Source organism: Myotis lucifugus, unplaced genomic scaffold (genome assembly GCF_000147115.1).
Source record: "Myotis lucifugus unplaced genomic scaffold, Myoluc2.0 scaffold_97, whole genome shotgun sequence".
Lineage (NCBI taxonomy): Eukaryota > Metazoa > Chordata > Mammalia > Chiroptera > Vespertilionidae > Myotis > Myotis lucifugus.
In genome coordinates, this window is record NW_005871145.1 from 3047062 (window position 1) to 3074266 (window position 27205).

At 46.3% G+C, this 27205-nt stretch overlaps 2 protein-coding genes across 3 annotated transcripts; one reads left to right on the forward strand and one right to left on the reverse strand.

Annotated features, from left to right (window-relative positions):
* The first annotated feature begins 218 nt into the window (after positions 1 to 218).
* Positions 219 to 9397, forward strand: ACP2 (acid phosphatase 2, lysosomal). Its single transcript, XM_006091963.3, has 12 exons — positions 219 to 349; positions 1122 to 1247; positions 1838 to 1933; positions 2217 to 2303; positions 3537 to 3689; positions 3797 to 3895; positions 3975 to 4064; positions 4534 to 4666; positions 5392 to 5477; positions 5598 to 5704; positions 5824 to 5999; positions 8468 to 9397. The coding sequence occupies exons 1-12, from the start codon at positions 278 to 280 to the stop codon at positions 8599 to 8601; spliced, it is 1359 nt and encodes a 452-aa protein (XP_006092025.2). The 5' UTR covers positions 219 to 277; the 3' UTR covers positions 8602 to 9397.
* An 81-nt stretch (positions 9398 to 9478) lies between these two features.
* On the reverse strand, positions 9479 to 26848 carry DDB2 (damage specific DNA binding protein 2). Of its 2 annotated transcripts, XM_023756629.1 has the most exons (11): positions 26830 to 26848; positions 26386 to 26578; positions 24944 to 25080; positions 24410 to 24601; positions 14453 to 14598; positions 12613 to 12712; positions 12365 to 12542; positions 11954 to 12096; positions 10385 to 10549; positions 10217 to 10262; positions 9479 to 9918 (listed from the first exon to the last, which is right to left on the reverse strand). In XM_023756629.1, exons 2-11 carry the CDS (start codon positions 26510 to 26512, stop codon positions 9869 to 9871), a joined length of 1284 nt encoding a protein of 427 aa, XP_023612397.1. In that variant the 5' UTR covers positions 26513 to 26578; positions 26830 to 26848; the 3' UTR covers positions 9479 to 9868. The 2 variants fall into 2 exon arrangements, with proteins under 2 accessions (XP_023612397.1, XP_023612396.1); XM_023756628.1 differs by lacking the exon at positions 26830 to 26848 and having other exon boundaries at positions 26386 to 26649.
* Between the last annotated feature and the right edge of the window lie 357 nt (positions 26849 to 27205).

The window sequence follows — 27205 nt, forward strand, 5'->3', positions numbered from 1 at the left end:
GGACTTCAGCTCTCATATTCTACTCACTACTCCACAACTCCAGAAGCAAAATTTAGATCCTGAGGTATATATACTAGTAAATCATTTAATCTGGAGCCCTAGGGCAAGATCATGACCCTGCTTTCTCCCATGATCATGTTTTATTTTTGTGATGCTCTGAAGTGCTTTGCTTCTAGTCAGCAGTTTAGATCAAAGCATCCCAAGGGCCTATGATCTGACCTCCTAGACCTGTGAATCACTCCCAACTCGGAGTCACAAAGCCTTGAGACCAAACTGGATGCACTGGGACCCTAAAGGCCAATGCCAAGAGGGCCTCGGATTCTGCCACAACCCCATCTACTCCCACTTGGTAAGTTCCTCCCCGCTCCCTCTATACATCTTCCCCCTGGTCTGAAGTTCCTCCCTTGGGGATTCACTGCTTTGGTTTTGCCAAGCCTGAACACCGTGCGATCCAACTCCTTCGGGAAGAGGCATGACATTCTGATTTTAATGAACTAAAACTAGGAATGGCGGGAGGGCAGGGAAGTGACTGGAAGGTGAAGTGAGAAGGCTCCTGAGCTTTGCTCAGGGCATGAGCAGGAGGACAGACTGGGAACCAACTTCAAGGGCACAGGAGTCCAAAGGGCTGTTTACACGCTGTGCCCTGCACCTCAAACAAGACCTCTTCCGGGGAACAGAACCGGACCACGGCTCAAATTTCATCCGAAGGCAGGGGTGTGGAGGGGGCGCCCTATACCATCCCTCGTCCCAATTCCGCGTCCGCTGTGGCTCTGCGCTCAGGCCGGGCAGGCCCCGGGCCCCGGGGCCCTCGCTCTCCCGGCCACTGGCCCGCCCAGGGCCAGCGCCACTCGGGCCCGGCTTCTCCGCCGGCCGAGGCAAACCCGAGCTCAGGGCTCTCTTTACCAAGACAAGGTCTTCAGGCCCTTTCTGCCGCGCGAGGTCGCGCTGCATGCCCACGCTCCTCTGCCCCGGCCGGGTCGCGAGTCTCCTCCAAGCATTTCCTCCCGAGCCCTCCTTTAGCAAGATGGTGGCGAGTGCACTTCCGGCGAGTGTCCTCCAGGGCGCGTCCGGGCGGCTGCTGCAGGTGCCGCCCAGCGAGTTCCACCCTCTCTGCTGCTTAGATGATAACGGTGATGGCGGGCGGACTGTTTGGCTGGAGCCGAGCGGCTCTTCTCCAGCTCCTTCTTGGCGTGAACCTGATGGTGATGCCTCCCATCCAGGCCCGGACTCTGCGCTTCGTTACCTTGGTAATGAGAGACGGGGTCGCCTAAGGGTCGCCAGAGCCCGAAGGGCACGGGCTCGCTGGTGGAGGGAGGGGCGGGGTTTGTGGTGGGGGTGTGGGGGGCTGGAGGAGGAGCTGGATTAGGAGACAGCTGGCCTGCGGTTTTGGGGGCTCAGGGTTGGGGGCCGGGTTCGAGGTGATGTGGAGCCGCGGGGGGTGGGGGTGGGTGAGCTGCAAGGAGTTCTATATCAGGGGATAGGTCGGGTGAATCTGCCCTGAGAAGGATGTAAATGGGTAAGAGACCCATCCCCCTACAGAAATCTTTGGTGATCTTCCCAGTCCTCCCACCCTCTGCCTTGCTTTTATTTCTCTTTTCCTTTCCCATCTGTACCTTTGGCTTTGCCTATGACCTCCGTGGTCATTGCTTAGCCATGTTAGACTCTCTGGAAGCTGGAAGAAGTTACTGACTTTTGAATTGGGGTCTTTTGCAATGGGTAGAGTTAAGGCTTCCCAGAGGGATTGAGGCTTCCCTCTCCATCATGGGGCAGAGGTGGGCTCTGGGTCGCCATCAGGGAGACCCTTGTGACCCCTAGGCAAACCATTTTCTTTTGTCAGCTGTACCGACATGGAGACCGGACACCAGTGAAGACATTTCCCAAGGACCCCTATCAGGAAGATGAATGGCCTCAAGGGTTTGGTCAGCTCACTAAGGTGGGTCAGAAGCCAGTCCTTCCTCAGTATGAGCTGCACAATGAGTGACCTCTAGAGCAGGCTACAGAACTAGGGCCCAACAAACTGCCATGTCCATTGTGGGTGCTGACTTTGACTAGATTTCTTGCCAAAGACAATGCCACACACAACTGGCTACTTAATAAATGACTTCTGGGATCCCATTAACACACTCCTACTTCCAGCCAGGGGTAAACTGAAAAGCAAAAGTGCCTAAACCCTGTGGGATTTGTGAGCCATCCCTAATCCTTGGGTTTGCCCATAGGAGGGGATGCTACAGCACTGGGAGCTGGGCCAGGCCCTGCGGCAGCGCTACCGTGGCTTTCTCAACACTTCTTACCACCCACAAGAGGTAAGGCTGGGAGCTCAAGATGCAAGGAGAATGGGATCTGCTGTCCTCACCCTCTGTCCTCAGGGAGCCTAAGGGTGAAGCTGGGCACTGCCCCCCCGCCCCCCCATGCATTTTTGGTTACAACTAAGGACAAGACATCCAAGGGCTGTCTAGAACAAAACCCTAGAGCAGTGGTTCTCAACCTGTGGGTTGCGACCCCTTTGGGGGTCGAACGACCCTTTCACAAGGGTTGCCTAAATACATCCTGCATATCAGGTATTTACATTACGATTCATAACAGTAGCAAAATTACAGTGATGAAGTAGCAAAGAAAATAATTTTATGGTTGGGGGTCACCACAACATGAGGAACTGTATTAAAGGGTCGTGGCATTAGGAAGGTTGAGAACCACTGCCCTAGAGACTGAGTTGCCCCTGCTTGGGTGGGAAGAGGCAACATTTATCAAGCATCCAAGTTCAGACTGAAGGAAGGATCTGGCAGAGTAGTGTCTGGCTCTGTGAAATAACTCAGGTTTTCCATTCAAGACACATATTGAGTACCTACAATGGGCTAGCATTTTGCACATAATGGTATACTACACACATATGATCTCTGTCTTTGTGGAACTTAGAATGGAAGATTGGCAAGTTTTTTGGCTCCTTGAGCTCCCCCGCCGCCCCCTCCCCCCTCCAAGGAAGAGGATAGCTGTTCCTTTGGTTACCACTCTCAGCCACAGCTCTCTCAAGTCCCTAGATGTTATTGTTCCCTTGAGGGCCAGCTCTGTCTTGATCTTGCCTACCCCCACAGCTTTCTCCTTTTCCCACAAGCAATTATCTGTTCCTTGTCTTATTTCCTCTCCCTGGCCTCCAAGGCAGTTTATAAAAGGGGGTGTGAATGGAGATAGTTTCCATCCTCAAGGATCCTGGCCTAAATAGGGAGACAGGATAAAACTAGACAGACAGACCAGAGAGCCTTACTGACTAAGCGCTTCGGATTGGGAGGGGCATCTGAACTAGAGCCATTCCCATAGGAGCCATTCTCAGAGTAGTGATAGCTAGCCCCCAGCTGAGTGTTTGGACCTTTGCTGGGAGAAGAATGGGGAAGGCCAGAGAGGGTGCAAGGGCCAGATGCATGGTGGGATTACAGTCTGTTCAGTAACCATCAAGAACAGGTTCTCCCCTTAGGACCCCACTGAGGAGCCAAAGCTCCTCACCCCACCCCCACAAGAAGAGACTCATGTTGTCATCTCTGCAGGTTTATGTGCGAAGCACCGACTTTGACCGTACTCTCATGAGTGCTGAGGCCAACCTGGCTGGACTTTTCCCTCCCAATGGGATGCAGCGTTTCAATCCAAACATCTCTTGGCAGCCTATTCCCGTCCACACTGTGCCCATTGCTGAGGACAGGGTAAGACTGGCCAGCCCTTCACTGCAGGCCGTGAGGGGCAGCTCTGGCCATGGGCCTGCTGACCACTGATTCCCTCTCTGCCTCTGCTTCTCCCTTTTGGTCTGCAGCTGCTGAAGTTCCCACTGGGCCCATGTCCCCGTTACGAGCAGCTGCAGAACGAGACCCGGCAGACACCAGAGTATCAGAATGAGAGTATTCAGAACGCAGTGAGTGGGGCTGAGGTGGAGGTCATCACACTGTCCTTTATCCCAGGGCAGGATTGACCCCCTGCTCCATTTGTCATAGCAATTTCTGGATATGGTGGCCAACGAGACAGGACTTACGGACTTGACACTGGAGACCATCTGGAATGTCTATGACACACTCTTCTGTGAGGTGAGCCTGCTTAGGGTCCCCAGTGTGACCCTTTCCTCTTACACTCAGCAGGCTCAGGTGACCAGAACACGGAGAGCACAATGCCTGACTACCATTCCCACTGGGGAGGTCCAGCCCAGCCGCCTGCTTCTTGTGAAACAAGGGAACTTCCCTCAAGGGTGCAAAAGAACCCAGAGTGGGAAATAGCTTATTAATTGTCAGCAGTTCCTGCCCTTCTCCACCCAGAGCGCCGGTGGTATCTGACTCCATCCTGCTGAGTCACGTTTTTTGTGCCTGAGCCTCCTTCCCTGTGCCCTGCAGCCTCAACACTGTCCGCCATGTCCCTGGTTCCAGTCCCCCTGCCTCACCTCTCCTCTCCTCTCCCTCCCCTCTCACACACACACAGGCACCTTCTCACTGGGGAAGAGAGATGCCCCGGGAGAGGCTCTGGCCCAGGCCGGGGAGCTAACCTGCCCGCTGCCATACGCAGAAAACACACGGGCTGGTCCTGCCGCCCTGGGCCTCACCCCAAACCATGCAGCGTCTGAGCCGGCTGAAGGACTTCAGCTTCCGCTTCCTCTTCGGGATCTACGAGCAGGCAGAGAAGGCCCGGCTTCAGGGGGGTGAGTGACAAAAGCAGCATGTCACTCCCTTCCTCAGGACCCTACAGCATTAACAACCTGCTCTTGGGGGCTTCTCACACACTTCTCCACCCGAAATGTTCTCTGCTCTTTCAAAACCCCTCGGATCCCCCTCGTCATCCCGTTCGTCACCAAAGTCTCCCTAATTCGCCAAATGCTTAGCACATTTGCACTGGACCAATGACCACAATCAGGCCCACATGCTTCTTTTCTGCCGTTCATATTCTTACGTTTCACTCATGTCAGAAGACCCTTCCCACTTAAAGGAATTCCCACCTCCAGAGAGCCATGGGGGCCACTCTGAAAGGAGGCCGAGAGGAATGCCAAGGAGCACCCAAGGGAGAGCTGTCGTCAAGCCTTTCTGGCATCTCAGGGTTTTCCGAGCCTGCATATGGCAGAGTTCCCTCAGCCTGGAGCCACTGCCATGGGTGTCCTGAAGCAGTCTTAAGTTTATATTTGCTCTGACTTGGAGGACTTCTTCAAACATGGGCAGGGCCTTATAGCTCCTGTTTATCCTGCTTCCCTCTGTGTACTTGAAAGGAAAGTTGCCAGAGAGCAGGGCGTTCCTCTGTGGTTCACAAGCACCTAAAGAGTTCTCTGTGTCAGTGATCAGACCCAAGACTAGCAGAGGGTGACAGGACCACAGATAGAACTGATCAGAAGAAGTGATGGCTGTAGCCACTGACATGGGGATTTTTCTCCTTCAGGAGTCCTGCTGGCTCAGATACGGAAGAACCTGACACTGATGGCCACCTCCTCCTCCCACCTCCCTAAGCTGCTGGTTTACTCCGCGGTGAGCTCCCTTAGTCCCCAGCATGCTAATGTCAAACAAGGAGCTGGATTTCTTCTCTATTCGGTGCTGGGGAGGGGGGTGCCGGGGAGCATGCTAATCGGGAGCCCTTCTCCCTTACAGCATGATACCACCCTGGTTGCTCTGCAAATGGCATTGTATGTCTACAATGGTGAACAAGCCCCCTACGCCTCCTGCCATATATTTGAACTGTACCAGGAAGACAATGGGTGAGTGGAGCTACTAGTCTGCCCTCTGGAAGGGCACTCGCATGGTGGCTATGGGCACCCTAAGGACTCCGTAACAGGCCTGGTGGGCAGCTTCCACCTTGTCTCCCATCATCCCTCAGGAATTTCTCAGTGGAGATGTACTTTCGGAATGAGAGTAACGAGGCCCCCTGGCCACTGAGCCTGCCTGGCTGCCCTCACCGCTGCCCACTGCAGGACTTCCTGCGTCTCACAGAGTCTGTTGTGCCCAAGGACTGGCAGCAGGAGTGCCAGCTGGCAACTGGTCCTGCAGACACAGGTGAGCTGCTGCCTGCCTCTGTGCTAGGCATGTCCCAGAACAACTTGCAGTTCATATCCACAAGTCTCGAGAGAGTGCTCACGCTTCCAGCCATCTTAGTGCATTTCCCTAGACAGTTTACTACCCACCCTGAGACCGTTCTACCTATTCCCTAACACGCTCAGGGGATGCCCTCACTTCTTGTAGCACTGAGAAAATAAAAGCAATCGGGAGAGAATCGTTCTATTTTCCCACCACCACGTCTTCCAGCTACTCACTGGTGCAAGCTGCTACTCAAGGCCCTGCCTCTCCAATTATACTCTGGGCTCATCTGTTCTCCACAAGGACCTCTGATGTTTCCTCTCTGCGGGATCAGTCCCATCTCAAAAGCCTAATAAAAACCTCTCAGACCCCCATCTTTCTCTGTTCCCTGTTAGAGCGAAATCCTTCAGAGTTGCCTAGATTCTGCTTTCGCTTCCTCACTGTCCATTCTCTCAGGCGCCCACTGGACAGTCTGGTGTCTCCTTTCACTCCATTAACTTTTGTCAAAGGCCCAGTGACCTCTTACCAAAATCAGTGACCAGTTCTTAGTCAGCTTCTCTCGCCTCTCGGCAGCATTATACAACTGGTCACTCCTTCCTTAAACACTTCCTTGGCTTCTCTGCTTTTTCTCCTAACTTATAGGCACCTTCCTTACTGGTTCTTTCTTCGCCCTTTTCTCATCTCTGCCCATTCCCAAGGTGATCTCATCCAACCTCATGGTCGGATGTACCAATGCGAAGTTCTGTCTTTTTGTGATTCGCAGATTCATAACCTCTTCTCTGAGCTGGACTGACATATCCAGCCAGCTGCAGACTTGAGGTCTCTACATGGATGTGGCATCTCAAAGTCGATATCTGGAACCAAATGCTCTTCCTCCCCCCTAAATTTGTTCTCCCTCCAGGCTTCCCCATCTAAGTAAATGCCACACCAGTTACCTAGTCACACAGTATAATACTAGGATTTATCTTGAATACTCTTTCTTAGACCCCACAACCAATCCACTAGGAGATTCTAGCATGCCAACCTTTAAAATACATGTTCTTACTTTTAATAGTATTAACTCACTGTCTGACTTCTCTTTGTTCATTGCATTTACTTCTAAAGTGCAGCCTGTAAGGTCCACTTGAATTTGGCTCTGGCTTTCTGTAGCAGACGGTCAGCAATTCTCCACCCAGTCAGACCTAGCACTCTTGTGTCTGTAGAGCTGTCTTTTGGATCTGAAGCTTTTCACATTTGGGGGAAGGCAGCATGACTCCATGGCTAGAAATCTGGGTAGCATAACTTTGTGGCTAAGAGCACAGATGTTGTCAGACCTTGTTTTGACTCCTGCCTGCCTTTTTGTCATCAGATTTTTGGCAGATTGTTTAACCTCTTTCAGAACTTTCATTTCATCAATTACAATAAAAAGTCTACCTTGAACAAAACACATAAAACATGCTCTTGCTCTCTAGTCCAATCTACCATCATCTCTTGCCTGAACTACTGATGAGCTTCTTAATGTTCTGGGTCTCTTCTTGTCCCTACCAGTTTCTCAGCGCAGCAGAGTTAATTTCTTAAAAAAGTAAGTTAGGCCCCAGTTGGTTTGGCTCAGTGGATAGCGTGTCAGACTGTGGACGAAAGGGTCCCGGGTTCAATTCCTGTTAAGGGCACATGCCCGGGTTGTGGGCTCGATCTTCAGTAGGGGGTGTGCAGGAGGCAGCTAGTCAATGATTCTCTCATATCATTGATGTTTCTATCTCTCCCTCTCCCTTCCTCTCTGAAATCAATAAAAATATATTATAAAAAAAAGAGTAAGTTGGGCCATAGCTGGTTTGGCTCAGTGGATAGAGCATTGGCCCTCAGACTAAAAGGTCCTGGGTTCAATTCCAGTCAGGGGCACTTTGGTCTCTCTCACATCGATGTTTCTCTCTTTTCCAGTTTCTCTAAAAAACAATGGAAAAATATCCTTGGGTGAGGATTAATAACAACAAAAAAGTCCGTCAGTTCACATTGCTACCCTTCTCAGATCCTTCCAGTGGGTTCCCATCACCTTTGGAATGAAATCCAAGTCCTTTACCACTGGCCTGGCCCTCCACTCTCATCTCCTACCTGCCCCTCACTTACTCTGCTCTGGCGATACTTTCTTGATGATCTAGAACATGCCAAGCTAGTTGCACATCAGGGCCTTTTGTGCTTGCTTACTGTCTACTCTCCGCCCCCAGCAAGGACTCTCTCCTCTCAGATCTCGTATGTCTCACGGGCTCCAGGTCTCTGTTCAGATTATCCTCGGTGATACCTGTCCTGACTGACCTCTCCATCCTTTCCCCCTTACCTTGCTTTGCTTTATGGCATTTGTCACTAACTGTGGATATCCCCACTGTGAGAACAGTTCCCGGCATATGGTAGGCCATCAAGTATTTGTTGAATGAACACTGACATGTCCTTTCTCTCCCTATCCCCGTGCCCAGAGGTGATCGTGGCCTTGGCTGTATGTGGCTCCATCCTTTTTCTTCTCATAGTGCTGCTACTCACCGTCCTCTTCCGGATGCAGGCGCAGCCTCCCGGCTACCGCCACGTTGCAGACGTGGAGGATCACGCCTGACAACCACTCAGCCCCCTTCCCTCTGCCTCTTAGGGGAGGTGGGCTTGGCCCTCACTCCTGACTGTTGCTGCTCCCAAGCCCATGGGCAGGAGACCCTGGGTTGGGCCTTCCTCTGATTACCCCAACCTAGACGAAGAAGTGGGACTCGGCTTGGCCCATGGCACCTGCCACTCAATATTCACGTGCCCGATGTTTCCCAAGTACTGTGTTGGATGTTGGCTCTCTCCAAATAGGATTTGCCTCCTCCATGCTCCCTAAGGACCTGATATGTAGACAAGGTTTATCAAGTTTCACTCAGGACCTGGGATAAAAAACTGAAGGAGTTGGTGCTTCATCTGCTTTGCCCCCCAGTCAAGACCTGCTCTCTCTTCCAGCCCGGAGTCTTTGGCAAATGGCTCAGAAGACACAATTTTGCCTGTCAGTGCTTATTTTACTGGGAAAAACTGCATAACATTGGGGACACGAACACCGGCCACCAAGGAACCAAATCACCCAACAGCCAGCCAGTCAAGTTTCCCTTCTCCAGCTGAAGCTACCATTAGTCAGACACACTGCCTCAGGCATCCTGCTTAGCCTGTAGCTTGAGTAGGTCCGAAAGGTGTCTGTACTTGGGAGGGAGTCGAGGGAGGTGGGAGGAGAGTGAGGGGTGGTACAGTCATGAAACTACTACCCCCCTCTGCTGGGCTCGGGTCTCCAGGGATGTGAGGTAAACGCAGGTTGTAAGCTGGACAGCTGTTGACTATGGCCCACAATAGGGCTGAGGTAGCTTGAGAAAAAGGAAAATTTTGGACTCTTAGTGCTGTTTCTGTGCCTGTTCTTCGTTCTGGAGACCCAGGAGTGCTTTGACCAGGTCAGCGTTGGAAGAGTCACTCAGAAGCTCATTGGGTATAGTTTTATTGGCCATGTCAATAGTGAGCACAAATACAAAACCAATACAAAACCAATACAAAACCACCACCTGATCACTCTGCCACCACATGTCAGGGAGGAGAAAAGCCCCTGGCTCCAGGAGGAGCTTGGTTCCAAGCTCGATATAGCAGGGAGCCTGGGGGAGCTGTGTCGCCAACTCTGGGGAAGTTTCGGAGCTAAGTCCAGAGCAATAACATAGCCAGTGTCCCAGCCTTACAGTATCCCATGCCACAGCATCCTCGCTCCAGCCCTAAGACTTGGATACCTTGGTCCTTTAACACATAGCTGCCTCTTCTCACAGGACTTGTTCTCATGTGGCTCCAAGTCCTTGCTTGGCCCACACCTTCATTATTGTCTCTCATTTCCATATCCCAGCTTTCTCCTGGCTCCAAATGAGAACGTGATAACCTAGGATGAATAACACCAGTCTGACTCACCTTCTGTTATCTGTCTCTCAGAGCTTGGGGCTGGCCCAGGGAGCCTAGAACTTGGTAAGGAAATACTAGGGAATTGGACAACAGCCAGGCATTACCAAGACCAAGACCAAACAAGGGTGGAGGGCCTAGGCCAAATAGACCACTGTCCCCTGGTTATCTTCTTCACTGACTGCTACCTTAGGTGAATGTGGCAGGGCTAAGCTGAGGTTAGCTTGCACTGAACCTTGGGAAGTAGGGTCAGGCTTCAGATAACAACCTACTTCACTCACCCATCAGAGAGGCCAGTGTGTCCCCCATAGGATTGAACTCATTGAGCTGCAGAGACAAGGGGATAAGCATGAGGAGGGGGTGAAAGTATTATTTCTGGTCATTTTTGGTCGATAAGGTAGGTTGAATCCCTGCTTCCTCCCATTATTATTTGAGGGCCCAAGTCTCACCGAAATGATACCAGAAGATTCTGAGTCATAGAGCTGATGCATCAACTTCCCTGAGCTTCCATCAAACACATCGATTGTCCTTAATTCATGGGGGAAACAACTTTTGAAATTAGGATCTGGGTATCTGCCCACAACAATGAGGTTGTACCGTGGATGCCAGGATGCCTAGGAGATGGAAAGGCTGGTCATGAGAGAAATGCAGAATACTATCAAGAGGGTTCATAAGTATTCTTTGCCATTAACAATTGTTAATACAGTTGTCAACGACTTAATAACGGAGATAAGATCTATATGAAACTACAAGAATAGTTTTCAATTGCGTATACATCTACCAATGTAAATTTTAAACTCCAAGCTGGCCCCCCTGGCCCTTAGGACACCTTCAGGCCTTCTCTCTTGCATTTGCTGAGATCATACCAACTGACAAATGTTTTACCATCAGCCTGATGCAGACATTAACCAAAGAGTAAGCCTACAACAAAGGAACAAGCTTCTGGTAACCAAAACCAAATTGGACATATGTTCTGAAGTAACCCCACGACTATCTCCTTTATCAACTTCAATGACAAAGAGTTGAGTAGAAAATGCTAGTGCCTGAAAAGAGGAGGAAGCCTTTGCTCCCTAGATTATCCCTCTCAAAACAAATCTGACAGTGATTGGAATGACAGATTGGATGGGATTTTCCTAAGAAACTTCTCACAGAAGTTTTAAAGGAGGAAAGAAATGGTAAGCAGGAAGGAAGAAGGGGTACATGCAAAGGCTTAGAAATAAGTCAAACCAGTCACACCAGGGAAGCTGTAGTGGGCTTCACTGGATACAAAGTGAAGATGCCAATGGGAACACAAACGGGTGAAGGATCTGATGCCATTAGAACTTGGATTTGATTTGAGGTGCGTGGGGGCCACTCTAATACTAAATCATCATTGTGTACTGAGTAGGCATGGCGCCATGTGCTCGAAGTGCACTGACTCAGCTTCACAGCAACCCCGTCAGTTAGAAACCATTATTCCCTTTATAGTCAAGGAAACTGGAATCTAAAATTGAAGTAATTTTCCCAAGATCCTAACCCAGAGGGGTCTGCCTGCCAGAAGCTGGTGCCCCTCACCATTGACCGAAGTACAGGCATGAAACCTGGAGATTTGAAGAGAAACTGCGTAGGGGCTTGGGCAGGAAGGAACCACAGGACTTGAAGACTGTAAGCCATGGGTACCGAGGCCAGAGAAGCCGCTGACAAAAAAGCTAAGGATAGCTTGTAGATCAACCGTACACACGGAACAAACTGAAGGCAGAACAGGTCAGGATTTTAGAAAATGCCGTCTGAGGAGATCAGGGCTGGGTTGAAAAAACTTTGGAAAATAGCTTATCAGAGAGACAAAAGAAAACCCAGCACAATGGGATTGCAGAAGTGGGACAAACGGAGCAGGGAGAGCCAGGGGATGAGACTACTTTGTGTCAGGGCAGGAAGAGATCTGGGAGGAAAGGCTTCTGTAATCTGTCCTTCCCCCTGCTCCCCGCCTTGGGCAGACCCGATCTGTCTCTGTGATCACAGTGCTTTACTCCATCACTTACCTTGATGGGTGTCAGGTGCTGGAAGTGGCGGTGAGGATGTGGGATCAGGCTTGGGGGGCTGTCCCACTGGGAGGCAGAGTAAACCCGGATCTCACTCTTCTGGTCGGTGGTCAGGAGCTGGGCTCCATCAGGACTGAAATGAGCTGGCAAGTGACAAGTCCCTGAGCTGAAGGGCCTTCTCTTACAGGGACCCCTCCCTCCCACTCCCTTACAGACAGGGCTGGAAGGGAGGAGGTGCATCTGGGCTCTGAACAAAAACATTCTAGAACTCAGCAGCTGACTAGGGCAGCTGAAGTCAGAAAGGTTCGCTGTCAGGGGTAAAGGTTTGACCTAGCGGCTTCTAAACTTTGAGGGCAAACCCCTGGAGCGGTGGGGTAGGTAGGGTCTAAGGAGGGATGAGGTATATCACACCTGCGTTGACAGGATGACTGTGTGGCAGTGAGTAGAGGAAGCTGGATTTCCCTTTAACCTGGCGCAGGTCCCAGATTTTCACTGTTTGATCTACAGAGGCCGTGGCCAGGAACCAATCACAGCATGGGTTCAGGGCCGCATGGGTCACTTTCTTTTTGTGCAATCTCAGATTCCAAAGCTGCAGAGAAAAGCGGTTCAGGTGGGGGCAGAGACAAGGGGGGGGGGAGGACCAGGCTCCGAGAACGCACCTCCCTGCCGTCCATGTTCAGCAGGATCACGTTCCCCACATTGTCTCCTGTGACCACCACTCGGCTTTTCTCGGACACATCCAGGCTGCAAAACCAGAAGCTGGAGGGAGAGACCTTGCTGTAAGGTTCTTGGGGACAGAGGCCAGGTCCATTTATTTATATTTTTTAAAAAAATTTTTTTATTGATTTCAGATAGGAAGGGGGAGGGGGAGGGAGATAGAAGCATCAATCATGAGAGAATCACTGATTTGTGAGCCTGCAACCCAGCCACGTGCCCTGACTGGGAATCAAACCCGTGACCTTCTGGTTCATAGGTCGACGCTCAACCACTGAGCCATGCCATCCAGGTGCAAGGTCCATTTATTCATGGTGTAGCTCCAGCGTCTAACACATAGAGATATTCAATAAATATTTGTTGAATGAATGAATACTATCTTGCCATGGACTTCCAGTGAGGAACAGACTTGTCTACCATCCAGACAGAGGTTATGGAGTTGATGGGGCTCAGAAACCTGTCTGATGGGCCCAGGATCCTCAGCTAGTATGAGTCCCTGAAGCAGCCAACCTCAGAGTATAAGACAAGCCCCCAGGTTAGCCTGCCCCACACAGCCCTGGGTTCTGCAGAAGACTCCTTTATGACTCTCTCCCTTTCCTCTCCACCTGTTGAGTCAAAGGAGGTGACCAACCAAACAGGCTGCCTAGCTCTGTTCCTCAGAGCTGGCTAGAAGGGAACTTCTGCCCCCTTCTGAGCATTCAGGGGGAAAAGCACACACAACCCAGAAGTTGTCTGGCTCTTGTCCCTCAGACTCCTTGAGGACGAAGGGGATGGGGAGGGGGGTGCTTCAGGGATCCCGATAGCCAGGAGAGCTCAGATTCTTGTCTTTTCTCTCAAACCCTCAAATCCCTGCTCTACCGCCTTTTGCATTCCCTGTAAATCTCTTCCAGAGGAAGGGTTTCTTGTGGAAGAGAAACCTAGAGCTGTTCTAACCTGTCCCCTGTCCTGATAACTTGTGGACTTCTTACCCCTGTGGGGCGGTCCAGGATAACATCCAGTGCTAGTTAGACCCCCACACCCCCAGTTCTTTAGGGAGCAGGATCATGTCTCTGGCCAGAAATCAAAGTGACAAGCTTCTGTAGTTTCTACAACCACTTACTCTTGCAGAGTCCAAAGTGCTTTATGGACATAATTCTATCCATTTAAGCTTCATGGAACTGGTCAGGTCATCACACCCCAGTGGATGTAGGGAATAAAATTTAAGTTCTTATTTCCTGCTCCAGGCTTTAAGTGGCTTATTCTAGGCCAGTGATGGTGAACCTTTTGAGCTCGGCGTGTCAGCATTTTGAAAAACCCTAACTTAACTCTGGTGCCGTGTCACATATAGAAATTTTCTGATATTTGCAACCATAGTAAAACAAAGATTTATATTTTTGATATTTATTTTATACATTTAAATGCCATTTAACAAAGAAAAATCAACCAAAAAAATGAGTTCGCATGTCACCTCTGACATGCGTGTCATAGGTTCGCCATCACTATTCTAGGCCAATGCCAGTTTGACTTGTCCAGTGAGAATAAAGGTCTCACCTGATACAGGAATGACTTACAGACGAGCTGAAGCCCTTCCCTTGCGGAGAAGAGTGAGGCTCCAGAACTCCCCCGATTAGTACCCCACCTGGACCAGAGTAAGCAGCTAAAGAAAGGGTTTGAGGAAGAGACTGAACGGTGGAGAGTGGCTAACACCTTTTCTTACTTCCCTGTGGTAGAACTGGGACCTGGATGCTCTCACCAGAACCTCACTGAGAGCCTAAAAGCCCTTCCCCTCATTGTTAAACTACTCACTTGCAGGTGTCATAGCTGGTATAAACTCGGAGAGTGTTGCCTTTAAAGTCTTGTAGCCTAGTTGTTCCCTCCATTGAGGAGGTGAAAAACTGGTTGGTATTGAGAGGGTTAAACTTCAGCCCAGTGATGCTGCCTCCAGCTCCAATCTAACACAGGAAGAGAAAAGCCAGTGAGTGATGATGGCCCAAGAGGAGGAGGAGGCCTGGCGCACATACTCTGCCCAAGAGAAGTGCCAGGCAGGCGGCACTTGGGGCCAGGCCAGTTTACATGCCCAGACCCTGGGATGCTCTCCACAGTGCTCTTTGTTTCTTGAAGTTTTAGTTTTTGTTGTTTTTAAAATATATTTTTATTGATTTCAGAAAGGAAGGGAGGAGAGATAGAAACATCAATGATGAAAGAGAATCACTGATCGGCTACCTCCTGCACACCCCCGACTGGGGATCGAGCCTGCAACCGGGGCATGTGCCCTTGACCGGAATCAAACCCTGGACCCTTCAGTCCACAGGCTGACATTCTATCCACTGAGCCAAATCAGCTAGGGCAAGTTTTCATTTTTATTTTATTTTAAAAATTAACCTACAGTAAATTTGGTTGTTTTGGGTATGCAGTTGCATGAATTTTAACACATGTATAGACTTGAATAACCACTGCCAAAATCAGGATGCAGAACAGTTCTGTTACCCTCCCAACTCCTTCCTGCTCTCCCTTTGTAGACCTCCCCGCACCTCTAACCCCTGACAACCACTGCTCTGTTCTCTATCACTGGTTTTTGCCTTTGATAGCCTCTCATGTAACTGATCATAGAGCATGTAGCCTTTTGAGACTAGCTTCTTTCATTTCATCAGCACGATGCGCCTGAGATTCATCCAAGTTGCTGTGTGTATCTATAGCTGGTTCTCTTATTGCTGAGTACTCTATTGTGTGGCTGTACCACAGTTTATCACAGTGTTCTTTTTAGAAGAGTTTCTGCCCAGAAGAGTGGCTGGGTTAGGAGGGCAGGAGACAGATCTGAGCTCCTTTCTATCTTTCCAAACCTTCCAGATAATGATGATGAAAACAATCATGTAAACATTATTAAGTACTTATTATGCATCAGGCACTGTTTTAAGAATTTTACATCCCCAAGAGTCCCTTCTCCACTTCTTCCTTGTGCTACTATTTCAGCCTTATGGACCTCTTACACAACCACCACTCCACTCAGCATGCTAACTGTCACTTTTCATTCCCTCTATAAACATTCTGACGGATGCCCATGGTCTGACAAACCCTTCCTGCTAATAAGATAATCTGATCCCACCAGTTGAGGCTAGTGCTTACGTGGGTTAGTCGTGTTTGTTCTTAAGCCTGTATATTCCAGTTTTACTTTTTATTACAATCATATAATGCAATTAAACAAATAATTTAATCACACATAATTTATTAAACATTTAATTAAATATTTAAACTAAACATTTAAACATTCAATTAAACATGTAATTTAATTAAACTGATGAAGTACATGCAAAAAGAAAGACCATTGTTATTTCTATGAAATTATATTGAATGCTTTGGAAGAATTAGATAAAAATGAATTGCTAAAAATAATAGTCAAGTTAAGCATGGGTGAGAAACTTATAAACAATTAGAGTGGGAAATAATAAAAATTTCAAAAGAATCTGCAATCAGGTTGCTTCAGGACTATCTTTAAATTATGTTTCCACTTTAGACCATATAAAGAATACATTATGTGTGCAGTTTATATAAGACCAGGTACACCCTAATCAATGACCCTTACTCCTGGAAAAGGATAGGCCCTATGTCAAAGCATTAGTAATAAACACACATACACATTTTAAATTAAAATGCATGAGTGTTCTCCTAGCAAGTGTGGACTAAGTAGTTTGACTAATTTTTACACTGAGGAAGACTAACAAAACCTGGACAAAATATAAAAAAGAAATATATTTGAGACTTTCAACTCCAGTGATGGTGGGTTAGCCTGTATCTGGCCAACCTTCTTCTGAGAACAACTAGAAAAGGTAGATAAAACATGTATTTAAAGAATGTAAAATGATGCAGCCACTTGAGAAAATAGTCTAACAGTTCTTCAAAAATTAGCCCGGCCATGGCTTGGTGGTTGAGCATCTACCTATGAACCAGGAGGTCATGGTTCGATTCCAGTCAGGGCACATGCCCAGGCTGTGGGTTCAGTCCCCAGTGGGGGATGTGAAGGAGGCAGCCGATCAATGATTCTCTCTCATCACTGATGTTTCTCTCTGTCTCCCTCTCCCTTCCTCTCTGAAATCAGTAAAAATATATTTTAAAAAAAACACTAAACATAGTTACCATATGACCCAGCAATTCCACATCTAGATATACATCCAAGATACATGAATACATATGTTCATGTAAAAGCTCGTACAAATATTCATAGCAGCATTATTTGTAATAAAAGAAAGGCGATAAATCAACGACTCAAACATCCATCTCAAGAAGTTGTAAAACTAATAGGAAACTAAAGCCAAAGAAAATAGAAAAAAAAACACACAGAATGAAACAAAACAAAACAAATATATTGTGGGGAAAGTCAACACAGCCAAAAGTTGGTTCTATAAAAAGACCAATAAAATTGATACACCACTGCTAAAACTGACCAAACAAATGAGAAAGCACAAGTAATTTAAGAAATGGAAAAAGGGACATCACTATAAATTTTAGATACTTTAAAAGGTAAGAGGATCATAAACAATCTGCATGGTGTCTCATTCATCCTCAAATACTTTACTATATACAAGGTAAGGCAAAAGTAGGTTTACAGTTGTTTGTATGGGAAATAATACAATAAGAAATAATAATGCAAGAATAAACTCTGTTTTGCATACTCACTGTACACCTACTTTTGCCACACTCTGTATTTCCCACAAGAACATTCTCCTACATAACCGCAATAAGACCATCAAAACTTAGAGGTATCTTAAGTAGTTCAAACTCATAGAAACAGAAAGAATTGCGGTTGCCAAGGGCCGGGGAGCAGGGGAAGTGGGAAATGGTTATTAAATGAGTATACAGTTTCAGTTTTACAAGACAAAAAGTTCTAGAGATTTCTTGCGCAATAATGTCAATATAGTTAATACTACTGAACTGTATACTTAAAAAAGATTCATATGATAAATTTTAGGTTATGTGCTTTTACCACAGTTTTTAAAAGGAGCAGTATTACTTGTTAGAGATATAATTGTAATTGTAAAAAAGTAAAAAATTAAAAAAAATTTAAGTGAAAAAAAGGGAATTTATGATAATAAAAGTGTAATATGCTAATTAGACTGGACAACCTTCCGGACAAAGCCGGGACTGCGAGGGAAGCCCAGGTCCCAGGTGCCAGAGGGAAGCCGGTGCCAGCAGCTGGGGCAAGGAAGGCCTACTCTTCACGAATTTCATGCATCAGGCCTCTAGTATAATTAATAAATCAAAACAAACAAACAAACAAAAAACCAATTAGTATAGTTTGCCACATTAACAGAATAAAGGGGAAAAATCATATGCTTACTGACTTCAGTAGATACAGAAAAGCATCTGATGAAATTCAATTATCATTCATAATAAGAACTTTTGGCAAACTAGGAATAAAAAAGGAACTTAATATGATAAAGGGTATTTAAAAAACAAACAAGCTCCTAGGTATATAATCAAAAGAACTGAAAACATGTTCAAACAAAAACACAGGAACATTCAAAAGGTAATAAAAAAGTAGCAAAAGGTGGGTACAACCCAAATCAGGGGTGAGCAAACTTTTTGACTCGAGGGCCACAATGGGTTCTTAAACTGGACCGGAGGGCCGGAACAAAAGCATGGATGGAGTGTTTGTGTGAACTAATATAAATTCAAAGTAAACATCATTACATAAAAGGGTACGGTCTTTTTTTTTTTAGTTTTATTCATTTCAAACGGGCCGGATCCGGCCCACAGGCCGTAGTTTGCCCACGGCTGACCCAAATGTCCATCAACAGATGAACGGGAAAATAAAATGTGATATATCTACATGATGGAATAATACTCAGCTATAAAAAGACATGAATATAGCATAGAGGAACCTTGAAAACATTATGCTAAGTGAAGCCAGACCCAAAGAACAAATATTGTATGACACCATTTATATGAGGTACCTAGAATAGTCAAACTCATAGAGTCAGGAAGCAGATTAGTGGGCTGGGGAAAGGATAATAGAAAGTCATTGTTTAATAAGTACAGGGTTTAATTTTGGAATGATGAAAAAGTTCTGGAAATGAATAGTGGTGATGAATGCACAATAATGTAAAAGTACTTGATACACTTACAAGGTTTAAAATGATTAATTTTATGTTACTTATATTTTACCACAATAAAAAGTAGCAGAAATTATATGTAATGATAAAATATAAAAGCCTTCTATGATCAAGAACAAGACAAAGATAAAAGCCTCAAGACAAAGCACCCAATGCACGCTCTCCCTCTGGGGAGCAGCACGTGCCATTCCCTTCCCCATCTTCTTCTTCCACAGGCATGTATCTCCTACCCTCTAAGGGTCTCCACAAGACTTGCAACCAGGGGAGCAATGGGCAGCAGCAGCTTGTCCCAGGCTAATCCCCTGAACCTGTCCCAAGGCCCCGTTTTCTCTGACTTCCCAGTGAGTCAAGGCAGCCCAGTTTCTTCTATGCTAAGTCCTTCCTTTTTTTACTATCCCCAGCTTTAATAAACGTACCCTCATAGTAAAAAAAATAAAAACACAAAAAACACAAAAAACAAGACAAAGATGTCTGCTATCGCCAATATTCAACAATGTATTACATGTCTTTGTCAATGGAATTAGGCAAAAAAAGAAGTATAACAATGGTAAAAGAAAAAAATCAAACTCGTTATTTGTAGATGACAAGATTATGTAGGAAAAATTTTTCAAGCCTTAAATAAACTATATATTAAAACTAAACGTAGATTCATGCTTCCAATCATGAACAGCACGTTGGTGACATGTAGGACAATACTAGTAGCCTAACATATATGTAATTGGAGTTCTAGAAAAAAAGAGAGGGAGGAGGAAAAAATTCTTTGAAGAAATAGTGGTCTAACGTTTTCCAAATTTGATGGCAGTTATAAACTAACAGATCCAAGAAGCTCAGTGAACCACAAGCAAAAGAAACATAGAAAAAGACACTAAGAAAATCATAACCATTTTTAAAGCAGCCAGAAAAGGGAAAACTTATGAAAAGAGAAACATAAGAATGAGAACAGACTTTGCAGCAGACATCATTTAAAGTCTAAAAAAAAAAAGCGCCCCCAAAACCTATGAACCTAAAACTCTATACCGTCGGCCTGCGGACTGAGGGGTCCCAGGTTCGATTCCGGTCAAGGGCATGTACCTGGGTTGCGGGCACATCCCCAGTGGGAGATGTGCAGGAGGCAGCTGGTCGATGTTTCTCTCTCATCGATGTTTCTAACTCTCTATCTCTCTCCCTTCCTCTCTGTAAAAAATCAATAAAATACATTAAAAAAAAAAGCCCCCCCAAAACCTATGAACCTAGAACTCTATACACAGCAAAAATATCTGCCCTCCCAAAAGAAAAATACTGACTTTTTAAGATAAACAAAAGGAAAAAAAAATGCATCACCAACCAACCTACAATATAAGAAATGTTAAAGGCAGAAGGAAACGTTACCAAAAGGCCATCTGGATCACACAATGGGATGAAAAGCACTGGAAATGGCAAATACGTGGGGTTTTATTAGGTTTCTTTTCTTATTTTAAAACTATCTTTAAAAACTATCTACTCTATAACCCAACCACAAATAGGCATTTACTTTTGAAAAAGAAAAATATATATCCACCCAAAGATTTGTACTTGAATGTTCATAGCAGCTTTTTTATTTTTGCAACTATCAATAACTGGAAAAAATTCAAATATCCTTCAGCAGGTAAATTAATAAATAAATTGTGATATATTAATACACTGAAACACTACTCAGAAAGAAAAAAAACCTGATACCCACAAAAATGTAAATGAATCTTGAATAATTATACTAAGTGAAAAAGCCATGCCTAGCCAGCCGGCGTGGCTCAGTGGTTGAGCATCGACATGTGAACCAGGAGGTCACGGTTGATTCCCAGTCAGGGCACATGCCTGGGTTGCAGGCTTGATCCCCAGTGGGGGCGTGCGGGAGGCAGCTATCAATGATTCTATCTTATCATTTATATTTCTATTTCTCTCTTCCTCTCTGAAATTAAATAAATAAATAAATAACATTTAAAAAAGAAGCCAATAGAAAGAATATATATTGTATAATGCCGTTTATATAAAAGTCTAAGAAAATGCAAATTAATCAATAGGAATAGAAAGTAGATCAATGGTTTTTAGGGGACAGGACAGAAGGAAGAAAGATTACAAAAGGGTCATAAGAAAATTTTAGGGGTTTGGCTGGCGTGGCTCAGTGGTGGAGTATGGATCTATGAACCGGTTCAATTCCTGCTCAGGACATATGCCCAGGTTTCAGGCTCGATCCCCAGTGAGGGGTGTACAGGAGGCAGCTGATCCATGATTCTCTCTCATCATTGATGTTTCTCTCTCTCCATCTCTAAATCAATAAAAATATATTTAAAAAAGAGAAAACTTTAGGAGTGAGGGATATGCAATAATGTAAGTAGAAATATGAGTGTGTGAATAGTGTATACCTACACAGAAAGGTGTACAAAGTGGGAATTTCAGGTAGTAATTACCTGATTCTTTAAACTTTCCTCTGTATTGTTTGAATTTCTTATGATGAACATAAATCATTTTTATAATGAGAATAAAATTTATCTTCTTCCATCTCGAAATCAATAAAAATATATTTTAAAAAAAGAAAACTTTAGGAGTGATGGATATGCAATAATGTAAGTAGAAATATGAGTGTGTGAATAGTGCATACCTACACAGAAAGGTGTACAAAGTGGGAATTTCAGGTAGTAATTACCTGATTCTTTAAACTTTCCTCTGTATTGTTTGAATTTCTTATAAGAAGATGAACATAAATCATTTTTATAATGAGAATAAAATTTATCTTCTTGAAAGTATAATACATGTTCCCTTCCCAAGGGTCTGAAAGATGTAAAGATGAAAGTCAAGGTCAGATGACTAAAGAAGTGACAAAATGAGGCACTACAGTTCCCGCAGTCATTGGTCTCAAATCAACTTTGTTGTCAGTATCTGGGAACAAAAACAGACAGTTTTCCAGACCACCATTCCCTTCTGTGCCAACCTGCTAGTCAAAGTTCAAATGTCCAGACCAATCTCCACAATGGTGTGAGGAAACTTCACTTAAGTGCACATTATACTAAAGGGTGGTGTAACCCAAAAGCCTTGGTAAGTTCAAGACAGTTGTCATTCCGTTTTGGTTGGGAGGCTCTTCCCCTAGGATACCTTAAGGCTACATATTAATTTTCTCTATTCCCTGGATTTCTATAAAAATATAAATCTCTTCCTGCCTGAGCTCTGGTTCTGACCAATTTAAAGCTGCCCTTCCCAGTCCGGTCTCACCAGCTGGGCAGGAAGACCACTGAGCACTGTCCACAGCACTCTGCCGGCTGCCTTTCTTCCGGCTTTGGATACCCGTTTTCTTCAACATCCATCTCATACCTTGAATCCTAATCTCCCGAGCCTGTCTAACCTGGCTGTTTCCAATGGACTGCTTTAACTCTTCACTTAAGAGAATTCATTCTGGATTTATCCTTGGCCTCTTCTATCTCCAAATCAGAGATGGAAAATGGTCAGCTGAAGAATTCAGTTCACAGATGTGTTTTGTTTAGCAATAGAGCATGCTCAATTTTATTTAGTTCCTAACATGAAAAATCAGGATGTTTTAAATTGAAACCCTTGTGTACTATTGGTGGGAATATAAAATGGTGCTGTCACAATTTTTAACAGTATGGCAGTTCCTCAAAAAATTAAACATAGAGTTACTATATGATTCAGTAATTCCACTTCCGGGTATATACCCCAAAGAACTGAAAGCAGGGACTCAAAGAGGTATTTGTACACCCCCAGGCATTGCTACGTTATTTACAATAGCTAAAATGTGGGAGCAATCCAAGTGCCCATTGACAGATGAACAGATAAGCTAAATGTGGTAAACACATACAGCAGCATATTATTCAGCCTTAAAAAGGAAATTCTGACACATACTACACCATGGACGAACCTTGAGGACATCATGCTAAGTAAGCCAGTCACAAAAGGATAAATGTTGTATGATTTCACTTATATGACATACTCAGAATAGTCAAAATCATAGAGACAGAAAGTAGAATGCTGGTTGCCAGGGGCTGGGGGATGGAAGAATGGAGAGTGTTTAATGGGTATAGAGTTTCAGATTTAAAGATGAAAAGTTCTAGAGGAAGTGAATGTACTTAATGCCACTAAACTGTATATTTAAAAATGGTTAAATGCTAAATATTGTTGTATGTATTTCACCACAATTTAAAAATATCAGAACATTTCATGTAAATAACCAGGACTTCACGCTCCTGGAAAAAAAATCAGACCTGATAGTATGGGACCTAGATTCTTACATGTCAACCATCTCCAGTTTATCACTGACCCTACCACCGAACATCATTCTTTTATCTGTTTAGCTTCTTTAGTCATGGGAGTTTGTGGTTTTCACTCTCAACCAGAGCATCACTTTTCATAGTGCAGCCCAGAATCCAGCTGGGCAAGCTAAGGGTCTTCTCTTTAGTGGAAGGGCCAACACCCTCACCTCTCAGTGACATGATAAATACCAGCATGATTAAGACCATCCCTGAAAACTCTATCCCAAACCTTGTCCCAAACACACTCTGCCTTTCCTCCTTTCATCTCCATTTATGTAAATATTGTTCTTCCTCGCTCTTCACTCAACCATGAAGCCTTCTCTATAGACCCTAATTTGAAAGAGGTTCTTCCTTCTTTTTTTTTTTTTTTTTTTTTTTTTTGCCCAGAATCCAGCTTGATTTTTTTACAGAGAGGAAGGTAGAGAGATAGAGAGTCAGAAACATCGATGAGAGAGAAACATCGATCAGCTGCCTCCTGCACATCTCCCACTGGGGATGTGCCCGCAACCCAGGTACATGCCCTTGACCGGAATCGAACCCGGGACCTTTGTAAATATTGTTCTTCCTCGCTCTTCACTCAACCATGAAGCCTTCTCTATAGACCCTAATTTGAAAGAGGTTCTTCCTTCTCTCATGTTCTATAGCATTTAGCAGCTGTCATGCTAGTTATTGTGTATGTCTACATCCTATCTACCCGGCTACATGTCAAGCCCCTCATTCATTCAACAAATATAAAGCAGCTACTCTAGGCCAACATCGTTCTAAGCACTGGGGACAAAGTGGTGGACCAGAAAGACAAAATCCCTGCCATTGTGGAGCTTACTTGCCAGTGGGCAAAGTTAATAAATAGGTAACACATTTCAGATATTAATAAACATTGTGGGGGGAAAAGTGAAGCAGGGAGATATGGAGTGATTGGATGGGATGGAGGCTACTTTAGACAGAGTGGTCAGTGAGAACTCTTTGAAGAAATGTATTGAGCTGAGACCTGAATAATAAGGGAGAACCAGCCAGGAGAAGACCATGAGAAAGAGTACTCCAGCCAATGGGAACAGCAAATGCCAAGACCCAGTTTCAGGAATAGAAATAGCTAGCGTGGCTAAAGTATAGGAAGTGAGGAAATACAGCAGTACAAGATGAGGTCAAGAGTTATTAAGAGGCTTAGATTCTATTCTATGTGATGACTTACTAGAGGGTGATCAGTACTTTATACCTTCTAATATTTTAAGGGCAGGCACTCAATAAAAATGTGAGTATCATCATTTACTTGTTTGAAAATACCCACAGTTACTTTTGACCCCAATCATTTCCTTTTTCACTGGTTGACTTTTCATTCCTTCAACACTTCTTCAGCACAGTTATCTGGCACAGGGACTGCTCACCCCTTTAATGAAGGTGGGCTTGTCCTTTATGCCCAAGTTCCAGAGCATGATATCTCCCCCTTTGGAACCCACGGCCAGGGTGCTGGGGTGAGTTGGGTGCCATGTCAAGGATGTGGCCCTCCTGTCAAAAGGGGCAGCCTTTTGGGATATCCGGTAAGAAGCCAGAGAGTGCAAAAAGGACTGCTGGAGATCCTGAGATAGAGAGAAAAGAATTAAGTTGAATTAAAACCCAAGTCTTAGGTAAGCTGCCAATCTCTGCCTTCCTGGGGCCAAGTCCTCCCACCAAAGGAAAACCAACTGCCTGGCTCTGGGCGTGAAAATATTTGAAATATACATGAACTAATCTTGGAAAGCAAGAGGCAGAGTGCATTCCAGCTGGGGCCTTTACAGCTGGAATGAGTGCCCACAGGCCAGACACCAAGGTAGGGGTGATATGACCACCCGGTGAACCAACTCAGCATCTAATTTTGAAGCATCCAGTTGTACAAAAGCACCATGCAAACCCTTGTGCACTTCAGCCAGGAAACGCCTCACCTTCTGTAGAGATGGCCAGGCGGTTCTGCCCAGCTTGTGGTGATGGAGGGCCCTGACGATGCTCCTGCATTGTGGTGGGACCTGCAGGCTAGTCAACCTCTCCCTAAGGCAGCCTGAGTCAGATCTTCTGCTACAACCTGCCAAGTAGAACAGAGATATTTTCCCCTCCAATCTTAATGAAGAAAGGTTTTTCTGCTGAAATCCTGGGAAGAAAGCCTTGCTGCTTCATTTGGCATAGCCAATCCCTCCCATCACCTCCGAAGGCCTTTCCATGGTCTGCTCAGTCTCACCCAGCGCAAGAAATAAATAGTGAATAGGGATTCGGCCCCTTCCCCAAAATAGTAATTCTGAAATGAAACTAAATGTGATTTTGCCGGGTTTCTGAGAGCTGAGCCAAAGAAACAAGAATAAAGTATATGCAGAACTCTCCCTAGTCTGATTTGGAAAATTCGTGCTAAGGTTGGGTGACAATTTTAAAATCACATATATTGCATAATAAAAAAAATTATGCAATCACTTTTGTACAGCACAGAAATGACTATGTAGGGAAAGAAGTATCTTTAAACCCTATATTAAAATAATGTAGAGGGAACCAGTTGTTGGCCCAAGTCCAATCTGTTCTCCTGGAAAGCAGCAGGATCTAGCGCCATCTGACGTGGCTCTAACTAGGCTACTTTGGGAGAGGCAGAGCCACTGAGACCAGGAACAAAGCCACTCCGGATGACCAAGATGTATCTGAGAATCCGATCTCTATGAATCCCTCCCCGTGACAACCAATTCTTTTTTCTCGTGGACAAAAAAAACACACCCCACTTCATCAACAACCCCTGCTCCAGTTTTTGAGTTCCCCCACTCTCCTTAGAGCCCTTGGGTCAATCCCCAACCAACCTCACAGAAAGCGCTTTCTAAGGAAATTGAGGGCTCGCAGAGCTAAAGCTAAGGGCCCACAGCTACACAGAGCACCAGCAAGGAGGGATTCTTTTAAGCAGCCCTCGGTGTGTTAAAAATCCTGGTACAGCCCTGACCGGTTTGGCTCAGTGGATAGAGCGCCGGCCTGCGGACTGGAGGGTCCCAGGTTCGATTCCGGTCAAGGGCATGTGCCTTGGTTGCGGCACATCCCCAGTAGGGGGTGTGCAGGAGGCAGCTGATCGATGTTCTAACTCAATAAAGTATATATATATATTTTTAAAAAATCCTGGTACAAAGAAGGAATTTGAAAAGTCTGTGGTGTCTTATGTAATGGAACTCATCTGCCTCTTTTTGCCACCGGAGGGAGGTGAAGCCCAAACTCTATGGTGTCGAAGGCTCTGCAGACGCGCAGCCCGAGGCATCTGAGATTGGGGCAGCCTCCGCGACCTAGAAGCCCCGTCCCCCGCTCCAGCCTCCTGCCTCCTGCGTGAGCACCCCACGGCGGAACGATTACAGCAGCAGGCGCGCAGTACCGGGGCCCTTCACACAGAGCTTCTTGGCCGCGGGCTCCAGCTCCCGGGGGCTCCTGCTCTTCTTGCTCTTGGGGCACACCACCATCTCGAGGGGCTTCCGGGTCTCTGGGCGTTTCTTGGGGGCCATCGCGTCGTCCGTGCAAAGCGGTACTCTGCCGTACGCAGAGATTATGGAGGGACGATAGAGAAGCCTCTGGGGAGAAAAAGGGTGGGGAGCAGGGAACGGGTCCAACTTCCCGCCAAACAGGCCAACTTCCCGCCAAACAGGTTCCCGGCTTCCCACTACCTACTAGTTCCGGCCCCGCCCCGCTCGGCCTCTCCCGGGAAGGTGGGGGCGCGCGCGGAGAGATGGGAAGTGTGTGAGGGGGCGGGGTCTTGGGCTCCCTAAAGAAATGGGAGGTCGCCTACGTATTGGCTCTGATCTATTCCAGCCCGCGGACTTGCCAGGAATAAAGATGGCCGCCAGGGCTATGCCACCCCACTTGAAGCCTCTTCGGACGCGACGCTGCCAGGCCTCCGCGGGTCCTCAGACGACCACACGTCAATCAAAGATTAGGCTCCGCCTTCTCTGTCTTTTAATTGGTGGTCACGCCGTTCGGGCTTTTCCATTGGCTGATCCGTACAGGAGAAAGGCGGCTTTGTAGAAAACTAGCGACTTCCCCGCGGGTCGGTGTGGAGTATTTGGATTCCTCCAGCTGAGTGGGATCGGTTTCCCTGTGGAGAGTGGTTGAAATGCGCAGCTTTCCCCAAACCTGCGGAGCGTCCGCCTAGCGAGCAGCTGGGGCAATGATGCGCTAGAGGGCGTGCTGGCCAGCCCGGC